Source organism: Monopterus albus, unplaced genomic scaffold (genome assembly GCF_001952655.1).
Source record: "Monopterus albus unplaced genomic scaffold, M_albus_1.0 scaffold31.1, whole genome shotgun sequence".
NCBI classification, from domain to species: Eukaryota; Metazoa; Chordata; class Actinopteri; order Synbranchiformes; family Synbranchidae; genus Monopterus; species Monopterus albus.
Window position 1 is genome coordinate 2,286,815 of NW_018127911.1, and position 21,806 is coordinate 2,308,620.

The 21,806-nt window shown below is 40.5% G+C and overlaps 1 protein-coding gene across 10 annotated transcripts in view; it reads left to right on the forward strand.

The window, feature by feature from the left end:
- Positions 1 to 21,806, forward strand: part of ttll7 (tubulin tyrosine ligase-like family, member 7) — a 68,265-nt gene that overhangs the window by 34,997 nt on the left and 11,462 nt on the right. For all 10 annotated transcript variants that reach the window (XM_020596682.1, XM_020596676.1, XM_020596680.1 and 7 more), the window contains 7 exons: positions 502 to 575; positions 3,775 to 3,910; positions 8,994 to 9,080; positions 11,348 to 11,576; positions 13,741 to 14,036; positions 15,192 to 15,326; positions 19,699 to 19,779. In XM_020596682.1, the coding sequence (XP_020452338.1) occupies positions 502 to 575; positions 3,775 to 3,910; positions 8,994 to 9,080; positions 11,348 to 11,576; positions 13,741 to 14,036; positions 15,192 to 15,326; positions 19,699 to 19,779 (1,038 nt within the window). The remainder of the gene's footprint in view (positions 1 to 501; positions 576 to 3,774; positions 3,911 to 8,993; positions 9,081 to 11,347; positions 11,577 to 13,740; positions 14,037 to 15,191; positions 15,327 to 19,698; positions 19,780 to 21,806) is intronic.

Below are 21,806 nucleotides of genomic sequence, written 5' to 3' on the forward strand. Positions count from 1 at the left end.
GGACTAGTGGGTGCTCATCTATATAAGGAAAAGTGGCAACTACTAGCACTTTATGTCTCCCATCCTCTTTGATTAGCCTTTTGATCAGCCATGGCAGTAATCAGTGGGAATAAGGAAAGATGGCGTACAGACGCTATTTTAAAAAGCGCACTACCTCATCTTTGAGTGCTGTTATGGCTGAAGTGCAAGACCAGGTTCAGGTCTATTGAAGGCACGGCGCTCAATGACACTGCAGTGCCAGTAATGGAGTGATCTCCTTCTCTCTGCTTTATGCCAAATTTGCCAGCTGAGCTCTACAATTATACCTTTGTAACAAATTATTAAGAGGGCAGAAGGAAAAATGCCTTTAAATGGCAAGTCACTGACGGGGTAGTTGGTTTCCTTACTTTCACCCTCTTACCTTCTTGATTGTAAGACTTTATAGAAGACATGGTAGGTAACTTTCACCTGGAAGAGTTACTTCTTTTTTTTTGTTGTTGTTTCTTTTTCTCTTATTTCTAGAAAGAGCGACTGGCACAAGTCCGCAAGCAGATCTCCAGGGAGGAGCATGAAAAGCAACATCTGGGGAACTACAGGTAAGGAAGATGCAAACAACCAGAGAGAGGGGACTTGTGCCAGCTTCATCTACATATATGGGGTCATCTGCACAATGTAAGGCTCTCAGGAGAATGAATAATACTACCGCAGACAGAACAAACAAAAGATGACGCCCGATGTTTTGAGAACATGAGACAGAAGAATTAACAAAGAGAGAGAGAGAGAGAGAGAGAGAGGGATAAAGGGAATCTGAATTTTTGTGTAGCGGTATAGTTGAAATTGTTACTCTTTAATACACAGTGTTACCTTTTCACCATTTCTGAAATTCAAATTAGCATGTGTACTTTACTTGACAGTTACAAGCCATTCTCCATCTCTGCTTTACCCTGCTCTGTTCTTTTCTCCTCCAACTCGTGCTGATATTTTGGAAGATGTAGAGCTTGTCAATTTTTAATAGTCATCTCGCAGAATGAAGAGATCCACCTCGGAGCATGGCTCAGCAGCACCACGTTTTGATTTGCCTCTTGTCCCTTGTAAATTGTTAATGCTCTTTCACTCCCTCAGTTTCTCTTCCTGCCTCTCTCTTTATCCAACATGTATACACACACATTTCCAGTTCTTGATTTTCTTGCTCTCTCTTGCACATACAGACTTACAGACAGCCACACACTTGCCCTGAGTCTAAGAGACTTCTTGACTCATCACTTGACTGAATGGCTAGTCAGAATGCTGATCCCAGCCTGCATCAAGTGCTATCACCCCCTTCCTCTCTTCCGACAGACAGCCAGAGAGTCAATCAGACAGGCTGAGGTCTGTGTGGAGCACCCCTAATAAAGACCTCTTAACATTCAAATGGTGTCCCGGCGCTGCACTGGAGTCTGATTAACGCACTGCTTCTCATTAGATGAGTTCGGGTAATGAACTTAGTTACGGTCGCCTATCAGATGAAACTTGCATCAGGTACGGAGAAGCCGAGACCCTGTAGCATTAGACGGAAACCCAGCTGGGTGGATGCCATTATTGCTTTTCATTTCTTTTATCGGGAAGCCTGAGAGATGCTGTTGACAAAAACAATGATAGTTTTAAATGGATGGAACATGAACATTTTATTTAAAAATATTCGAGGGTCACCCTCTAATAAAATCTCCATATATTTAGAAATGGAGGGTGCCAAACAGAGGCAGCAGTTAACACTCAGTATCAAAGTGGTGACCTTATATGTTTCAGCCTTGTTATTTATATTACTCTCTGAGGAATTACATGTTCTGGCTGTTGTCATATATTACTATTTCAATTTAGTTTGGCTGTTATGTAGAGACATCCTAGAATTTTAGAAATTATCTCAAGAGGAAGAAAAGAATGTTTCATGTTCCTTAACGGTAGTAAAAAAAAAAGTATGGTAGTTAAATATCTTGTATAGGATATTACCAAGGGAGGGAACCAGAGCCCATCACAGGTGTTTTAGCAGTCAGCAGTCTACTTGATTTGAACTGCACTAACTAAAGTAATGCATAGAATTAGGTCAGCTTCTCAGCAACATGGAAAGCATGTACCTTGAACAGAATCTATTCATAAAGAAAAATGGTAAAATTGTGTAAACTTTGCTAAAATTAGCATTCTACTTGCACTAAAATCTACCACTCAGATGCTGATATCTAACATGTATAGCTTATTAGTAAAAACTTAATTCTTCTCTACAAAAATCTGCAGCTATCATCTTGACGTGGTGCAAAATTTCCTGCTGGTGCATAAACATTACATTTAGCTTTATATCTTTGCATTTATAAAAGGTCAGCTTTTGTACCTGTGTTAGCAGCTTTTCTAACTTCCCATTGATTCAAAAAGCCAACTCAGGAGGCGTTTGGCTCTAAACATATCTGTATAAAAGCCAGACCATTTCCATGATTTACACACCACATTTGCCAGTGTTTATTTTGATTTTATAACACTGTCATTGTTTTGATTTGATGACTAAACTGTGGACCAGGGGAGAGTTTGGAGATGTATTAAGAGGATAACCAAGCAGAAGTTTAGACATTTTTCTAATCCCCTCAGGCCTAAGATAAACACTGAGCACTGTTAGTTTAGTCTTGAGGGCACAAAACTATGTGGAATGTGTGAACAGGCACATTAGGAAAGAATGCAACAAAAGGGAAAGTAAGTGCACATCTCGGTGGAGGTGTATGTGTGTGTCAGAGTCCTGCACAGGTCAGACCTGTTACACAACTGCAAACCTCGGTGCCGGATTCTACCTGTAACTAGCAGTTATTCTTAAATCAAATCTGGACCCGATAGCCTGCACAGTCACTCACTTCATAACTCATCTAGACTGTATTTAAGTAAGTGTTGCATATGGCTGGTCCGGAGCCATCCGGCATAAAGAAAATGGTGGTTGCTAATTGCACTTGATTAAATTAAGCACTTGTTTAGATGCTTGCAAAAATTGCACCTATAGTTTTATTTATTTTTTTCCAGGTGTTTATTTTTACCTGAGCCTGCACATGTGAATTCATATCAAAATTTATTTTTCTTTACCAGCTACACCAAACTTTATGGGTTAACTGTCTTTGTGGAAAGCAGTTGTGTGTCAGTGCATTTGTACAGTTACTTAACTCAAGGTCTCCATTATTAGTTCTTTCTTTTTGTGTTTTCTTTGTGCTCCCTCCTCCTTCTCCCTTGATCCTGCCACCTACCTTTCTTTTGTCTCTCCAGCATTTCATACCTCCAATTGAAATACTTATAATTCTCTGTCTGTTTCCCTTCCTGCTTGCTCTTTTATCTGTCCATCTACCATTTTCACCTGCTGTGTTTCGACCTCTCTGTGCCTCACTCCTCCCTCTTACAGTATTTGTATTTCTTCAGTCTTTTTGACTTTCCAGCTCTGTATCCTTGTTCTCTGTCTTTCTTGCTGATTTTCTTCATTTCTCTCCATTTGCTGACCTTCTTTCTCCCCCCTTTCTTATCCTTCTTTTTTCAGTCTCTTATCTGTCACTGATCCTTTCCTCCCAATTGTGTGGCCGCTCCTCCTCCCTCTTTGCTAAAGCCAATCCCCCTCTTTCCTTTCTCTTTTCTGTCACTGTTTGTGTCCCCAAACCCTGTTTTCTCTTTCTCTTTACTTTATCATATTTTCTCTTTCTCATCTGATCTCCTTTCTCCCTGCACTGTTTTCCTTCTCCCTCTTTCTCCACACCTCTCTCACTCTCCTTGCTTTTCTTTTTGTGCCTCTGTGGCCTACAGACGTATTTACCCCCCAGACGACAAGCTGCTGTTGGAGAAGTATGAAAGCCTGCTCTCGGCCGCCTTTCAGACCTTCCTCGCCGGGCGAGCTGCCTCACTTCAAAAGGAAATGAATAATCCTCTGAAACGAATGAAGGCACGTACATCAGTGGCAGACTCTAACACACACACACACACTCCTCATAGAATTCTGCACAGACCCACACACAAACATATATACGCAATATACAGACACTTGTGGACAAGCACATACCAAAGAAGAGAAACGTGCACTTCTATTATGATTCTGCCCAGAGAGACAAAAAAGGATGTGCAAATAAAGCTGAGTGTGGCGCGGTCCTTCATATTTTTTTTAGAATGTCTGACAGAATGTCCTTCTCCTCTCTTTTCGCCTCACTTTCTCAGTCTTTCACTCTGTTTCTCCAGAAATATTATTGAAATTATTGTGCTCTGTACATGAGCATTTAAAAGCAAATCAAATCCCACACAACAGTCTCTTCAGTTTCCCTCATCCTCTTTCTGTATCTTCCTTTTATTTTTATTTTTTTTCTGTCAAAAAGGTTCTGAAGAGGCTTCAAATTTGATTGCCATTGCTGCACAGTTAACTGTGCTTTGCTAGAGGTTAATAATTTATTTTATGAGAGCGATTCGGGGGGCACATTTGAACATGAGCGCATAAATGCACATGCACTTACAAACAATTGTGGCCACATACTAAAGAATATGTCCATACAAGGGTAGAACTGTCAGAAAATGTCAGAGCATTTCTGGTACTGGAAGAATGCAGCTAGAACTTGAAGGTATGAAGAGATGCTATAGAGGAGAGAAGATTATTTCCATACCACACAGCTTTATAGGAGAAAAGGGGGGAGAGCAGGGGAAGAGAGGAATGTGGGGTTTCACTTGTGATAAGAGAAAGATGAGAAAAATAGTCAGAGACCGTGAGCTGCTGATATAGTTGTCACTTTTGATTTTTGTACAATACTTTTTAAAATATTGTGACAGACTTCTGTTATAAACACCATAGGACTCACAATGGCTCGAGTAGATTACAAAAAATAGGGAAGAGAAAGAAGCAATTCTCTGTTACCAAGTCTGGTTATGTATTTAGAAAGAAGCAATCAGTGAGACAAAAAAGACAGTGGAAGGCATTGCAGGATATTTAAACACATGGCGGAATCTAGAAGCATTGATGAGTAGGAAAGATACAGATGAAACTAAAGAATCTGAACTGCTTGTGGCTACTGGATAGTAACAGTGAATACATAAATATTTTGACAGCAGTACTGAGATTTACAATTTCATATCAAGACACTGGGATATGCAACTTTTGTGGAAACCCTATCTCAGTAGCCCCTAGCCCCTTGCAGTCTGTTTTTCAGAAAGTTATTGTGTCTTTTCAAGTGCCAAATTTTTCCAGCAAATTTTTATATAGATGTCAATCAAAGATCAGGCACAGTCTAAACACCAGGCTGAGGTAAGTTTAATTTAGTCAACACAGACAGATGTGGATCTTGTTCAAAGTAGGGAAGGAGGGAGATAGTAGGAACAAAGGATGCTGCTGAGTTTGCTATCTAATAATATGATCATGATTGACAACTGGACTGTTGTTATTAAGTGTGAGAGTGTAAGATCCTAATCTTGGCCATTTAAAATAAAGAAGAGATGCTCCTGAAATTGAAAATGATAGTCATCAGACCACAAATGATGCTTTTTATGCAAATATTTTTCCTCCCAATTTTTAACATATTACTCAAGCCCATCTATTGTCAAGAATAAGCTGTGATTTGAGCTGCTTTTCTTGACAGATGGTTTGTTTGTGCTTCTCAACCTTGCTGCTTGTTTATAACCTGTATGATTTGTATTGTCACCGGATTTGAACGGTGGAATTAGATAGAAAGGTACTGTTGCCATTTCAAGCTGTTCAAGTTGCCTCTTCAACTTCCAGCAGTTGTTTTGCCATTATTGTTCCCCATTGGCTCGGCATGCAAAGCGCAGCCTCTTCTGATTTGTTAGAGAGTTAGCTAACTAATATCAACATTAACTGTCTTTTTGATATGTAGCTGGACTTTCTGTGTGAAAGTGTTAAATTGCATCTGCTATTAGCAAGGATATTTACAACTAGTGGATTCCTGATTAGGCTACTTACGGGCAGAGATGCAAGTCTTTGATTGGATGGCAGATTTGTTCCATAACTCTAATCGTGACAAACCTTCACCTAATCCAAGCCATTTTGAATCTTAACCTAAACGTAACCATTTTCAATTTTGGTAATTTCCAAGGTTTGCACCGAAACATAATTATTACTCCTATGATAAACCAACATCAAATTATCTCTCAAGTCTCTGAGGCACAAAACGAATGTTTGCTGCCATCGTGGGCTTCCTAGGGCCATGATTTCAAAACTGTGGATTGGATTGTCACACTATCAAATAAAATGTGTTGTAATCCTAGTGATAACATGCTGATACACTTCAGATCACAATTTCTGGCTTCAGTTGCTGTGCTACAGGCAATGCAGCCACAGGTTACAGTGATTTCTGCAGGGTTTGCATCACCCTTCTCCCCACTTCCATTACAGTCCCTGTGGGTTGACAGTTACACATCAAATTGTTAGTTCTGTTGTTTGCTATTCCTCCATTTCTGGATAGATACTGAAGATAAAAAAGAAAAATATTGTTGAGCAGGTGCATGCTCAGCCAGCCTGCAGTGCTCTGCCAATAAAATAGAACAGCACAAGTACAAAAACGGCAAGTGTTGTCTGGGAGCACTTCACAGTCAGTGTAAATCCTGTCAAAGTGGTCTGCAAGCACTTCAGACTTCTATAAAGTAAAGGGATATTAGTAAGACTCCTTTGTTTGTGGCTTTACCTATTTTTGACCTACAATACCTTTATTACTCTTTTCAAAGGGAATATTCTGGTTCAAAGGAACAACTATTTTAAATGAATTTTCAGCTGGATTTTGTTCTCACAAATCAAAAACTCCTGTTTCCTGTTGCAGGAAATGTACAGTTCAAAAGGTCAAATTGATGGAGGTATCTCAGAATTTACTTTCAGTAACAGAAGTTAAACAGGAAAATGCAGAGAAAACCCCAACATGCTGATGATAATGGTGAACAACAGGCAGAAATAACATTTTCTGTTCTGAATAGTGGGAGTAAAAGTGTCATCGTCTCTATGCTCCACTAAGACTGTCCTCCTTGTTTTGAAGAAGTAATGATTTGATTCCTGACCACATTTTATTTGATTAAAAGAATAAGACCAGTTTTACCCTCAGAGACTTTCTGCTGGCTCAGAGATATGTTTTTTCTTTACCATGGCGGAAATAAACTCCTAACCAGTGGAAAGTGTCTTCTGCCTACATTATAATAAAAATGCACAAGACAGTGTCACTTGTCAAAAAGACAAGAACTATGGAATCAGTAAATGTCACAGTAGATGCTTCTAACAATAGAAGAAATACTCCTGGACAGGATTACAGTTTTGGTCTTCTGGTGCCAAAAAAACATAGTTTGGACAATATACTGTGCTGACATCTGCAGAGATCACTGGTGATAACAAGGTAACAAAAGAAGAAATACTCCTGGACAGGATTACAGTTTTGGTCTTCTGGTGCCAAAAAAACATAGTTTGGACAATATACTGTGCTGACATCTGCAGAGATCACTGGTGATAACAAGGTAAAGGGGAGCTACACAGTCTCGAGGCTGGGAGAGAGAATAAAATGTTTAATTCATTAAGTGATCATTAAAAAGATCTGAACAAGTTGGGAGATGTTTATCACTGACAGTGCAGACAGTGACTGTTAAATAAGTATCCTAAAAATCTATAGACCTGCATCATTTGATGTAGACACTTTGATGTGTTTTACACACTTTAACACAAGAGAAGCTGAATAGCTTTCTGTTCATCTGTAATTTCTCTATCTGTGTCAAGTTCTGTTTTCTCTCATGCTTTAAAGCATCAACACATCAATGTAAGCTGCTTTGTTGCAGTTGAACAAGGCAATGGGTCTGCAGTGCTTTTTAAAACACTGTGGGTGGGGAAGCTTTCACATCGTGAACAATTAATGAGCTGGCAGACTTTTCAGTGGTAAAAATGCCTTTTGATGTAAAAATAAATCAATCTTAAAAACAAGTACTGAACATTTTTAAGGATAAAGTTAAAACATAAAAATGTCATTTTAGTTGTTAGTTTTTCAGGACCATTTTTGCAATCAATTTAAAGTAGCGCATAATATCCTGCAGCTTACTGAATGGCTGGGCACAATATGACATGTTTTTAACTGGGGTTTGCTTGATGTGTAAGGGCAGCTGCAATCATAGTGATAAATACTTAAGTTAAGTATTGTTTTAAAATCTGAGGTCTTGATAGAAAATTTCAAAGTTTACACATCACACAACTGTCTGATAATGCTACAACAAGGCAAAGTTCATCCCAATCCGGTTCACGCTGGCACACACTGTTTGCCATTTCACACCAACATATAAATAAATTCTTATATAGTCACATAAGCACAAAATATATAGGCCAATATAAACCAAGATGGCACTTGACAAGACAGTATCATTTAAGGAGAAAAAACCAAAAGGTCATATAAAGGTGTCAGAACCCATGGATGCTTACTATAAGACAGACAAATGATGACTTCCAGACATGGAAATATGCCACTGTATACGCAGACAATTGATTTATTCACATGCCAACACGGAGAGCCAGGGGCACATAGACCTTTTCACGAACCTCAGAAGGCAGCTTGATGGCTAATCTGAGAAAAAACGACCACTTTTCATCTGTATTTAGGCGGCAATTGGGGGCTTTTATGTCCCAGCCGTGAAGCAACATTAATCACCTTTGCCTGCATTTCAGCTATAGCCAAATGGCCACAGCCTCAGCATATTGGCGATGGGCATGACAATAGCCTTCCTGAATTCACCTTCTATGTATGCTGCCAAAGAGCAATGCATGTTTAGCCAGGGCCCTTTTCTTTCATCCCTACTCCTTTTTTTAAAATAATATTAGCTGCTTGTTTTCTTACACCTCCAATTTACTTCAAAGCTATATGAAATATCGAAGCATTTATCACTGTGTCATCAAGATTTAACTGTATTGTTACTCTTGGCTGATGCTTTACTCTGTACATTTCTTATGTAACCGAAATCCACCTCTTTGACGTGTTCTTATCTACCTTGTATTTTCTGTATGTGATGGTGTGTAGGAGGCAGACATATTGGATTTGTTGGAGCAATGTGAACTGGACGACGAGAAGCTGATGGGTAAATCTTCCAGGCAACGAGGCCCTAAGGTGGGTGAGAGTTGGGACTGATAAAAAGTGCAAAGAATAAAGAAAGACAGAAGTGAGGGGAGGCAAGTTGGGAGATGCCTGGAGCTAACGCCCACAGATAGCATATAGGACGTGATTCAGAAAAATAAAGATGGGGGTAGCAGGTTAGGTGAGAATAAAAAGGATCAGAAAGAGGCTCTAAGAAAAGACCCAGCTCCCTTAGGGGACAGCTGTCAGGCTCTCTCACTCTCTCCATGGTATCTTTCTTTCAGTTTATCTCCCTCTCTTTGTCACATATACGTATACATCCCCTCAATTTCCCATGACAGCACATTACTCCCTCCATCACCTTGCTTCACTCTTCTCCTTTCACCTCATCATCCCTTTTCTCTTCCTGAACATCTACATCCGTCCCTCACTCGAGGGCTAAATTGGCTGGAACACTCAAAGTGTGTGTTAGGGACTCGACAGGGCAGTTAAGTGCTGTATTAGAGAAGCCTTAGTTGGAATGAGGACTTGTTCAGGAACAATCACTGTTGTCCAAATTAATTTGGGCCCCATCAGTTTCCATGTTGCAGAATTTTTCACTGAGAGCAGAGGAAAGAACAAACTGAGACGGGAAGCTTCACTCCTTGGGGTGCGGTGCTCACAAGACATCTGGTGAAACTGAACCAACAAGTGTGCAAAGGCTAGAGGAGAAGAGTGAGGCAAAGGGATTAAGAGATGTGATTTTGAGGGAGGGAATGTTTGTATCAATGAAGAAATGCTCAGACAGAGAAGAGTATGGGAAGAAAGCTAAGAAGGAAGTGAAATGATGAAAGTGTCACAGAGGAAGAGCTATAGCAAGTGCCTTCAGGTTTTCTTTAGGTTTTTCCTCATTTCATTTATTTTCTTCCTCTCTTCTTGACCCCTACCTTTATAATTATGATGTACAGCTTGTCATATTTGTTCCTTGTGGTATTTCTCTCTTTTCCTACCTTTTTCTCGAGCTCACCATTTATCCTTATTTTACCCCATCCCTCTGGCTTCTTCTCTTCACACATCAGAAATCTCTTTGTCATCTCATCTGTTCAGTGTCTGGCCTTCTCCTTTGCTTGCTCTCCACTGTGTAGCCACTTGTTTTCTATCTCTGCACTCATAAGTTCAGTATCCTTTTCTGTCCATGTGTTCATTTCCGCTTCTGTCCATCTACTCCATGCCTCATCTCCGCTCCCATACTCAGATTCACCTCACCCTCTTCTTTATTTCTCCGCCCATCAATCTTATGTTCCCATCTTCCCTTTTATTCTCCTCTCATGTATTTAATCTTTCTGTCTATCCCCTTCTATCGCTCAACCACACAGCTACCCGGCGGCGACAATGTAAGCCCTGTGATCACTTCCTGTCCATTAATTCGGATGGCCTGACAGCACTGCCCAAGCTAACCACTGAATAACAGATGCATAAATGCTTTATTAATGCCACTGTATCAGCATGTCCCCTTCTAGTCCCCACTCAAATAGACACTCAACTTTCATTAACTCCAAAGTAAAAAGAAAAAGAAAATGCTCATGAGTTTGTCATCATGATTTTACACAAACAAAAGTCAGTTGTTTGTACTCATCTGATATTTTCATCAATTGTGTCAAACACGGAACCAACTGTCCTTGTATACAGCACATTTCTGTTCCATGTACAGAAACTCTCATGTAAAACATTTGGTATTCAAGAAAAAAAAAGTACTTTCAGTTTAAAAAGTACTTTACGTTGTTTGACAGGTCAAATTTGTTTAGGGTATGAAGCTACTCATTTTCCTATTTATAGAGGCAGCCAGGCCTTTAAAGGAGTGCATATGTAATTGTGTATCTGTGCATAATGAGCCTGCAAGAAAACATAAACACGTGGGAACGTGGGCTAGCAGTGTCACCACACGATCTCCCAGTGACAGATGGTAATGGGCTGAGGGTTAGACAGGCTGAGGGAGGCTGACAACATCTCAACGTCTTCACGTTTAAGTGTGTGTGTTTGTGTGCTTATTCTTGTACTTATGTCCTTGTGAGAAACTGTTTGAATTTTATAGCTCTGGAAGGAGAACACTTTTCTAAAATGAGGTCAGTTTCGATGGTTTAGGGTTAGGAAGCGAATGCCATCAGTGGAGGGTCCCATGAGGATAAAAGTAGAAGGATGGTTATGTGTGTGTGAGAAGAATGCATGTATATGGATCTATGCGTGCACATTCTGTATGTCTTATGCACAGTATATTCAGCATATATTTCCCTTGTGTGTCTGTATGTGTTTGTCCCTGCCAGTCCTTGACCACCATGCCAGAATGCAGTCAGACACCAAGGCGTCAACGACCAGACTACCTGGCCGACTTTACAAGTGGCAGCAGCGCTGATAACTCCTGTTCCTCCTCAGATGAAGAGGAGGAGGAGAGGACAAAAGCAGGAGGAGGAGGAAGAGGCGAAGAGAAGAGGGAGAAGAAAGTTTCCTATCACCTTGGGGACAAAAAGGATAAGAACTTGGCTGAACGCTCAGGTAAAACAGCAGCATATACTAAAGTGTCTACAGTAGGAATGTTTTTATTAGAAAGTCAAAGTGTGGGGGTTTGACAGGAACCTTGTTTACTGCGATCACTTGTTTTTTTTTGTTTGCTTGTTCTTTTCTCATTTTGTCTTGTTCTCTCTTCTTCCTGCCGCGTTGAATTCTTTTTTTAGCTGGAGCCCTTTGTCTGATTACAGCAGTTTTCTTAATTTTGAAAAACAAACTGTTTTTCAAATTGTGTAAATTTTCACAATCTGACACTTAAAAGATAAACACAGTTTTAAGATTTTTGCTTTAGCATTTTCAACTGCATTTCCATTTTATTTTACTATGATAGAAAATAAAGTGCGGACAGGAGCGACAGTGAGATAGAGACCTAGTTTGCAATAATTGAATGGGAATTGATCCCGTGATGCTGTGAGTACATGAGAGCAGCTCCAACCTGGCATATTTTTCACACTTATACATACAGTTTGAAAAATATATTCATAGTTGCACAGCACAAATTTCCATATACATGCATGTGCAATTTTTTTTTAAATAATAATTCAGAGAGTTTTACTTTGATCAGTACCTGCAGCATGCACACACTCCACCAGCACTGCGAGACAGGTTATGATGGTGTGAGCCAGCAGGAGCTACATTATGGATGTTCTAATTGATGCGATAAAATGGTACCAGATCCTTGGATTTTAATTAAAGTATAAGCAGGGTGATCATAGACTGTGACTTATGGGATGTGGCTTTATGTTTCTGCTTTCCTAAGAAAAGAAGCATCCTATAGCTTCACAGCAGTAGACACACATACAAAGCTGACACACCAAAAAGCACCTGAGGAAAAAGATGTTTCATGAACAATACAGTGAATGGAAGGCAGAGGAAGAAACGGAGATGAAGAGAAGAAAAGAACTTGATGGAACGAGAGGGGAAGAAAAAAAGCCTCCTTTCGTTGCTTATCTTGAAAACACCTTGAATTTAATGCTGACATATTCCCTGTTCTATAGTGAGAGGGATAAGTCTCAAACATTCGCACAAATTTGCATAAGTTGCATACGTCATTTTCAGCTTTTTGAAGTGAGAAGACACCTTTCACAACAGTTTATGCACTGACCTTGGACAGAAAAAGATTCTCTGGTTGCATTGCGGCCTGTCGGTTTAACTGCTACATAGAGGACCATTGCAGGAGCTCATTCAGTTTGTCACAAAATAAGGAACAAAGCCATGAAAAAGCCCAACTTATTGAATAAGTATGTGTACAAATGTGTTTGCATGTATGTGCAAAGCGAGACAGTAGCCCTGCCAATCCCTGTTCCATACCAAGGCACCAAAGGGCTGCAAGGACTAAGCCCCATAATGCTCTTATTTGGCAATGGCCAAACCGCGGAAGGTTCGGCAGCCGCGCACACAAACACACACAGAGAGACGAGACATAAAATCACTTGTATGCACACTTGATGTCAGACTGACACACTGCATAAATGAAAAACACACTAACACATTGGCTGGTACACAAGCTGGAGATGTGTCAAGGGTGACGGAGAGTGTCAGCATAGGTTTATAGCTTCATATTATGTGTGTCTGCGTGCACTTGGTATTCACATTGTGGGGACACAGCCTTCCTCCTGGGGACCTTAATCCCCACCTGCATTAAGGTTAGTGCAGGGATAAGGGTTAGGTGTTAGGCAACTAGTGATTATAGATAAATTTAGGGCAAGTCTCCAGGAAATGAGGGCAAGTCCCCACAAGTAAAGAAAACAAATGCATGTGTGTTTGCCTAATCTGTGTAGGTGTGTGTATATGTGTGTCCAAGACAGAGAGAGGAAAAGAAAACTGCTCTTTAATCCATCCCCAGACCAGACAAGACTGCTGTTTAGTTTATGGTTTAGACTACACATGCTGTGGTCATTAATAACACATACACACACCCACATGCGCACACACACAGTGGGCCACTGGGCCAGTGTGCCAGAGTGCAGCTGTGGGAGTTTTAACGCCACACTTCATCTCCAAAGCCACCCGGCAGCAGATGGAAGGCAGAAAGGAGAGCTTGACAGCGACTGGGGCACTGAGACAGGATCAGGGAAGAAAAGAAATCGAAGTGTGACAGTGAGTCAGTGTTCCTCTCCACTCCCTCTCCCTTTCTTCTGTTTCTCTCCAGGTCGCATGCACTGGAAACCTCCAGTCAAGCCACTCAAAACCAGCCCCGCCCCTTCCGTTTCCCCAACACTTTCTGGGCCAATCAGGCGCTCCATCTCCTGTCCTCGCTCCATTGCCTCCCTCTCATCGCCCAATGAGGTGCGAGCCTTGTCTACCAGGCCTTCACCTACAGTTCCTTTGGCCACTCCCCTCATCAGGCCAAGCTCTGCCACTCTGCGCTCGCACTCACTGAGCCGCAGTGGCTCCGCCCACCGCGTGCCTCACAGCAACAGTCTGGGAACCATCCACTCCAACATAGTAAGATACTCAACACATAAACACAAAGTGGGATTTGCCTCTTTACAGTTCAGAATGTGTGAAATGAGTTGTCCGTCACAGATAATTGTATTAAATTCGTTTTTAAACAGCCGGCTGTCATTTCACTCAATGTGGCAATCCTCTGCTGATCCACTACTCCAAGCAGGTTTAAATATAATCAAGATTTACTTTCCAGTTTTAGTTCACATAATTTAATTGCTCAGCAGTCAGAGCTTTTACCTTTCTCCTCCTCTGGCATACATTGCAGCCTAGCTGAATAAGAATCTCTTAAGCAACACTGTACTTCAGTACTGTACAAACTTACTGTAGTGCACAACAACAACCATCCTATCTTATGTTGCCATCTACCTCCCTCCTCCATTCCCTTGCCTACTTTACAAGTATGCGGGATACAGTGGAATGACATATGAGAACAGAGCAGAATACTTTAACACTGAGGCCACAGACTGCGCTGGTTATATGCTTGCATACAAAATGACAGGAACATTTCCTTATTGTTATTTTTACTGATTTTTACCTTCTTGCAAACTTAAGTTCCCTATGGGACTCACACCTGGGGACAAGTACATCCTGGTACAGGAAATGTCAAATTTGACCAGTGAGCGCACTGGTGTAGCAATAAAAAAAGTGGTATTTTGAGGAGGTTATTTGTATTCATAGCATGCAGCATGTTACAGATACTGTTCTTTACTAACTGCTATGTAAAGGAATAATATGTAACTATAGTAGATTGTACATGTGTGTGAATGCAACTTTAAAGTTCTGTGCAGAGGTGATTTTGAAGAGCCCCTAAATTGGGACTGATAAAAATATCCTGACACAAAAACATCAATTTTTCCTTATTGCCAGTAGAAAAAAGCATTGGTTGATAAGTAATCAATAAACACTACTTGTAGTGTACTCTTAATATCCTTTGCTACAAAAACTGAATTGGTCTGATAGCTAAATCAAATCAAAGAAATTCCTCCTCCTTTTCTTCTGTGTCTGGTAAAAGCATGCTCTATGTGTCTATATGAGCCTGGTTTAGATGTGAGATGACACTATTGTTCTGAATTATACATTTTGTTTAATACTGTGTATCCGTGTACTGAATGGGTCCTCAAGCTTTGTGTTTGCTATTGTGTATGTGTAAAGGGTGATCCGCTGATAAACCTGAGGAGTAAAGAGCAGGAGGCAGAGTTGGTGCATCAGACTCTGGCTGCGCTCACAGCCATGAGGATCAGGTTTCCTGGAAAAACTGAGGAAGAGGCTGAGGCTGTGTTGGATGAGGTGGGTGTACATTTTCTATGGTATTTGTGTGTGCATTGCCCTATAAAACAGTCTAAGATGCATTTTTGTGTGTGTTTGTGTGTGTGTATGTAGCAGAATACACAGATTCAGTGGCCAAAAATGGGTAAAAAAGAACTGGGAAAAAGTGGGAATAAACAATGAGTACAAGTGCTGAACAGAAATCCAGACCCACTGTATTCCCTGAGCCCTCTCTGTGGCCAGGTGCGGTCACTCTGCAGCCTAACTAAAAGTAACCTCCTCGCCTCACTCCACAATAGCCTGTCCGCATTGGCCTGACTCCCATTGTCTTTCAAATGACCCCCGTGACAACCCGTCGGTCAGTTTCAAGCCCCGCGCTATTCCCCACTGCACCTTTGTATTAATCAGTGCCTCCTCTATTTTTGGTCAGATCTGTGTGTCCTTGCCTTTGGTATGTGGTGTACTTGTGTCTTTGCGAGCACATTTCTGCAGCTATTAATTTATGTTTTTCTACAATGTTAATGTACAAACAATTAAAGAACTTATTCATGTGGTTAATGGGAACATACCAGAGATGTAAATGATGTTGAAAGCAGGCTGCCCAAGAATCCAGTAATGACTACATTTTCTACAAAACGTCTGTTGAAATAATAGACATCTTCATATTGTTGTACCCGGTACTTTTTACCATACGGACTCTGAGAGACGAGACAGTCCAAGTAACTACCAAACAGTGCTGATTTATTCAAAGGATCACAGGTAAAATCAACATTACACGCTCAGGTATCTTGCACCTCCAAACTGCTCGCAGGCAGATGTAAGATGAAAGACCCTGAACCCACCAGGCCTATACATTATATCCCTTCGGTTGGGCTAGCCCCATACTACACAGAAACGTCAACCGAGACGTCTCTGTTGCCAGCCTTGCAGCTGGTCATAGCAGTAGTCAAAACATGAAGCAAATCAATGTGTGAATGTGTGTGTCTGTTGATTAAGTGGTGTGTAGCTAAAAACATTCTCACAGACTTCTAGTAACATGTCGTGACTTAAACATGAGAACATATTATGGCTAAGGCTACAGTTATACACGTCATAATAATAATATTAAACATCCTGTCTGCTGACAGTCATCAACTCTTCTCTCTAGTTATCCTTGACCAGATGTACCCTGTAGAAACTCATAAGCATGACTAAGCATTTAACAGTCTAACTAGACATCCTATCTACACTAAACATTTCTAATACATAAAGTATCTATCCAATATCTATCTGACTAAAAATACCTAACAATATACAGTAAGTTCTGATAATTAACTAGTGTTAGCAGCTATTAATATCCACTTTTAGAAACCACAGCTATGTGTTATTGACTTGCTGGCCATGTCGAAACAGATGGAAAAAGAAAACTTTCAAAACTACAATAGAAAAAGCTGAACTCAGTTGTGCATTTGGTCAAAGTAAAAAGAAACAAAAATGGTCTGACAATAAAAGCTGAGGCTCACCTTGAATTCACACTAGAAGTACAAAGTACTATGAAAGCATCCAAACATAATTTCTACACTGACTCTGATCTCTGTTAGAGCCATCGCTGTCTTAAGAGTCAGCTGTATGTTGAAAGCAAAGCAGATGGCCAGACTGTCTTCACCAGGCTGATTGATGACAAAAATAACAGCAGAATGTTCAGTTAGTAGGCTACACATAAAGTAAACTGGAAGAAGTACACCAGAGTTTATTTTTTATGTCAAATTTGTCCAGAAGTAAAAGGCCAACAGCACCTAACTCACTTGGCTCCTTAACTTAAAAAACCCAAGGCTTTGTGGCTGCAGGGCTTGCAGCTGGGCCGCTGAAGCCATGGTTCGGACAGGAGTGACAGCATTGGGCCGCCAATCAAAGCTACCAAATCAACCAAAATACACCCCTTTTTATATAATCAAGTAACATATTAAAAAAAAAAAGGTCCCAATGTCAAAAGCCGTCTGAAGCTTCCAAGGAATTAAGGGAAAAATAATTTTTTCTAGACCTTATGGTTAAGGAGTTATTAGCCAAAATCACATAAATGCTTACAGGTCTTTTTTCAGTCTGTGATTCCTCCCACAAGAAAGACTTATAAGAATAAATGTGTACCAAGTTTGATGTTATTATATTTAATAGCTCTTGAGATATTCCAAAAAACTATGGAAAAAATTCACTTTCCATTTATTCCTCGCTCCTTTTTTTGCCATAACACGATATTCCCGACGGGAAGACTTGACATACTTGGTGCATGTGCTTCAAAAGCTGTGGGACGAGTGAATCAAATTTTTTGGCCTAGTAATAATAATAAATTTGCAGGATTGCAAGAGATGTGCTATACTCCCTTGGAGCTCACACACCTACTAATGATCTAATGAGTAATGTTTCTTAGCACATTGTGATGTAGTTGTAATTTAAACTAGTGAGAAAAACCAAGTCATTAACTTAAGTATTTCATGTTCTCTGAAGCACACCACAAACAAACAAAAAAAGTTGGTGTGTATGCAATATCTGGGCGTGTCAGGATTGTGAAAGACAATTACCACCACACCTGTGCTGTTAAACACTAATGAAATCACCATGGAAACGCAGATGAGCGGCTGCACCTGTACTGTTCACGCTTTGCCTCAGGAGACAAGGAGTGTTCACTTGGCATGAAAACAATCTTTAGCATTTCATGCTTTCCATGATTTAAGTTGAGGGCTATTTGGGCTAATGATGTGTTTGTATGGGAGTAATTGCCTCCTTTATATTTCACTCAAAACCTGCTTTTATGTCACAGTTGGAACCATTGAAAGGTGAAATGCATTGAGTGGGTTTTGTCCTGCTTTAATTGAGGGCAATTTGTGTATGTATAAAACAAATATGACAAATGAGCATGCAGCGTACTAGACAAGGTTCCTAAAGTTCTTACTGAGAGAGAAAACTGAACAAATAAACAAGCAACTCTCTAGAAAGTGAACAAAAGTGTTTACTGTATACCTTATCCCTGTATCTGCGAGTCCTTGTGGATTGTGATTGTGTGCGATGTGTGTGCTAGTACACAGTGGAGCTTCCCAGTGGGGGCACTGTTTGCAGGGGATCTAGCATGCTACATGAGAGATTTATGTGCACCAGTGGGGCGATGTAGACTAAAGTCAACAAGAGCAACAATAACAGTGCCTGTAGGTACACAGTGATGTTGGCACTAGTGCATGGGAATATCCAGCACAGCTTTTGAACATAACAACACATGCCCAAAGGATTTCTGACAGTCACAAAACATAGGGAACAAAAAGATCATGACTTGATTTTAGTTATCCCTCAGTTCAGCTGCATGTAAAGTCACAAATGAACAAACACACAAAAGACAAGCATGGCACTCTGTAGATGCTCTGCTAGGTACTAATGTAGGTTTAATGTATGACAATGACCTCAAATTACTTTGGGAGACCACTTACATACGTATAAGGTGTTACGTATATATATGTAAGGCTCAGGTGTGCAATCACAAACCAGTTATGTGGAAGGTTTTAATGGTCTACCTTGCTTATGGAGAGAGACTTTTGCTAGATAAATCATCTATAGTTGCTTTGCCAAAAAAAAAAAAAAAAAAATCCTGAAATTGGTTGAAGGCCAAAATTAGAGGACAAGATAACAAAGCAACTTGGTGATATGTGGAAGTAAACAATCTCTCGTCCTACATTTCCTGTGTTGACTACTATCATGTGCCAGATGACAAATGTCATACAAACATAGCAGCTCTATCTGTAAAGGTCCTGTGATACTCAAATATTAAACCTTGAAACCTACCATACAGTATATGTGAAAGCCAAAAACTCATTACATTAACAGACACATGAACCCAGCAATGTTACAGATTCCGTGTCTTGGCTGAGGTATGAAAGGACGTCTGCCAGGATGAGTGTGTGTGCTCTAAACTTAAGAGCATACTACAAGATTATCTGTGTTCTGCTTTATCTGTGTTCTCTCTCTAGCTTGGCAATGGCAGCTTGCTACAGAGTAGCATAATGCGTACAAGAAACCTCTTTAGAGTGTTTCATCAAGCCTGTGCCCAGGTTATGTATTCATTTCCTCTTGCAGGTGTCAAGCCTGATTGTTGATTTTATTATTATTGCCCAATGTTAGCGTTGTTTTTGGCAGCAACCGAGCTGCACAGCACAGTGACTGGCCTGTAGGAATACTGTAGACAAAGGCATGTATAGTACTTGGATTTTTTTTTTTTTTGCTGTCTATTGCATTTTTGATGGTCTTGGGTGTTGTTACACATTTAGATTGTTTGAGATTCTGCACCTCAAGGAATAGTGGTCTGTATTACTGCAAGTCTCCTGCTTGTTTAAAAGATTGTTTCACTGTTTTCACCCCAACTGTTCTTCCACAGATCCTTGACAACTGGAAATACCATAAACCAAAGGTTGCCTCTTATTGGCTAGTGAAGCTGGACTCAACCAAACAACGGAAGGTGAGGAGTCCTGCTGGAATCATATTGCAAGATATTTGAGTCGGTTTACTTCTGTCTTGTCCAATCAACAACTAGAAGATGGTCTGGCTTCAGGTCTTTGGTAGCTGCCAAAGTTCAGCAGAATATCTATTCAAGATTTTCACTACCTAAACTACTTCAAAGCACAGAGACACCAGATTATTTCAAAGCTGTCTGATCTTTGCAATAATATGGACAGAAATTCATTAAGTAGCCAAGAGCATAAGTCTAACACACATCAAGAGACAGTTCACCAAAAAGAGATAAAGGGAATAGAGAAGGAGAGGACCTCTTGAAATAAAATGCATAGTTGTTGTAGCCTGAGGGACAGCTGTGGCGTAATATAAATAAATTGTATTAAAAGGAGTGCCTGCACACTGGAATCACATCTCCCCTTAATGATATTAACAAAGCTTTGACCCACTACAAGCCTACCTTGGACAAATACCTACAAGAACAAATGGTGGTGTGTGTGTATATACACACACATCTTGATATAGCCTAAGATGACAGAGGTATGCCTGTTTGTGAGCTAATGTAGATGACGAAATAAAAGTGGCCTTGTTATTAACGTTTATGCTGGCCTTACACTAGAAGACTATAAGAATAAGAAAAGTCTTTTAAAAGGCTGAAGTCTTACACCCTCTCACATCTAAGGGCAATGTGTCATTACTCACACAGAGTTTTAGTCACAGACTATGATTTTGCAAAGACTGGGGATCTTGCATGGCCACTATTTACAAGGCTGCAACTCGATTTCTCTTAAGACTACTTCCCATCATGCTCCTGGTGGGAAGAAGAAAGAACTAAAAATGGAGCAGCATTTGGCTACAGCTGCACTTGTGTGTGCAGCATTTTGCTTGAAAAAACAGCAAAAGTGAAAAAGAGAAGACACTGCAGAATGTGGTCACGACCCTGCAGGGGACAGCAAGGTCTGTCCACTTTTCCTCTTTGTCCACTCTATCCTGGTACAAATTGGATGACATGCCAAAGAGGCACTCTTGGTCACTCCACAGTTTCTCCTCCTTTGTAACGGTCCAACAGAACCGTGCCTTCGGAGGCCTCATCAGAGTCTCCATCATATTTACTGCTGTTTGTCTGTCCACTATGCTGCTTCCTGTTTGGTGCTGAAGAGGGCTCACCTATCGGTTGTGTACAATGCTCACGTCACTGCCTGCGAGAACCCAGAGTAAGGGCTTGTGAAAAAAATTAAACATGGTTGATTTTATCAGAATGTCAAGATGAGAAAAATATAAGAGTACCAGCTTACACCAAATGACTGAGATGACGGGGGAGCGACACAGCTGTAGCAAAACTCTCATGATTTCATTCTGAAATTGGAAATTTGTCTATGCCAGGTGTAAGGCCAGCATTAAGTAACTGAACTCCTCAGTCACTGTCGTCACAGATAATGCTTCATTTTTAGATATGTACATTAATTCTGAAACTCTTAAAAATGTGCAACATTTATCTTTTGACACCTGTATAAATTGCTTTCCTCTGTCCCTGGTGCCTAAACGGTAGTTTACTGTCAACCTGTATACAGAGGATGTTAAAAAACTGATGACCATGACAAAATGTCATTGGTCCTTCCTATTCCTTGGAATGCTTTTGAACAACTTTTAACAACAGGAAAATCAGCAAATCACATATCAGAGAAAAAATTGAAAATAAGACCAGCATGAAGATCATTACCATGTCAGACAGTAAGAGGTAGTGACGCCAAATAGATGAAAACAAAACAAAACAGGGGCCAAGACGTCAAATGGCATCCAGTAGGCGTGTCAGTAATGATGTGATCTCTCAACCACTGGTTTGTGCTCAGCTGTGCCCGGCTGTATTGTGGGCTGTGGTAGTGCGAGCTGATGTTTTATTTGGAGTGGAGCAGCCTAATGAGCAGCAGGCAGAGGTCAGGACTGGAGCGCCCACCGCTCTGCCATCTGATTACCATAGCAGAACATATCTGTGTGTGTGTTTACTCATCTATCAGTTTGAGTGTGTATGCATCT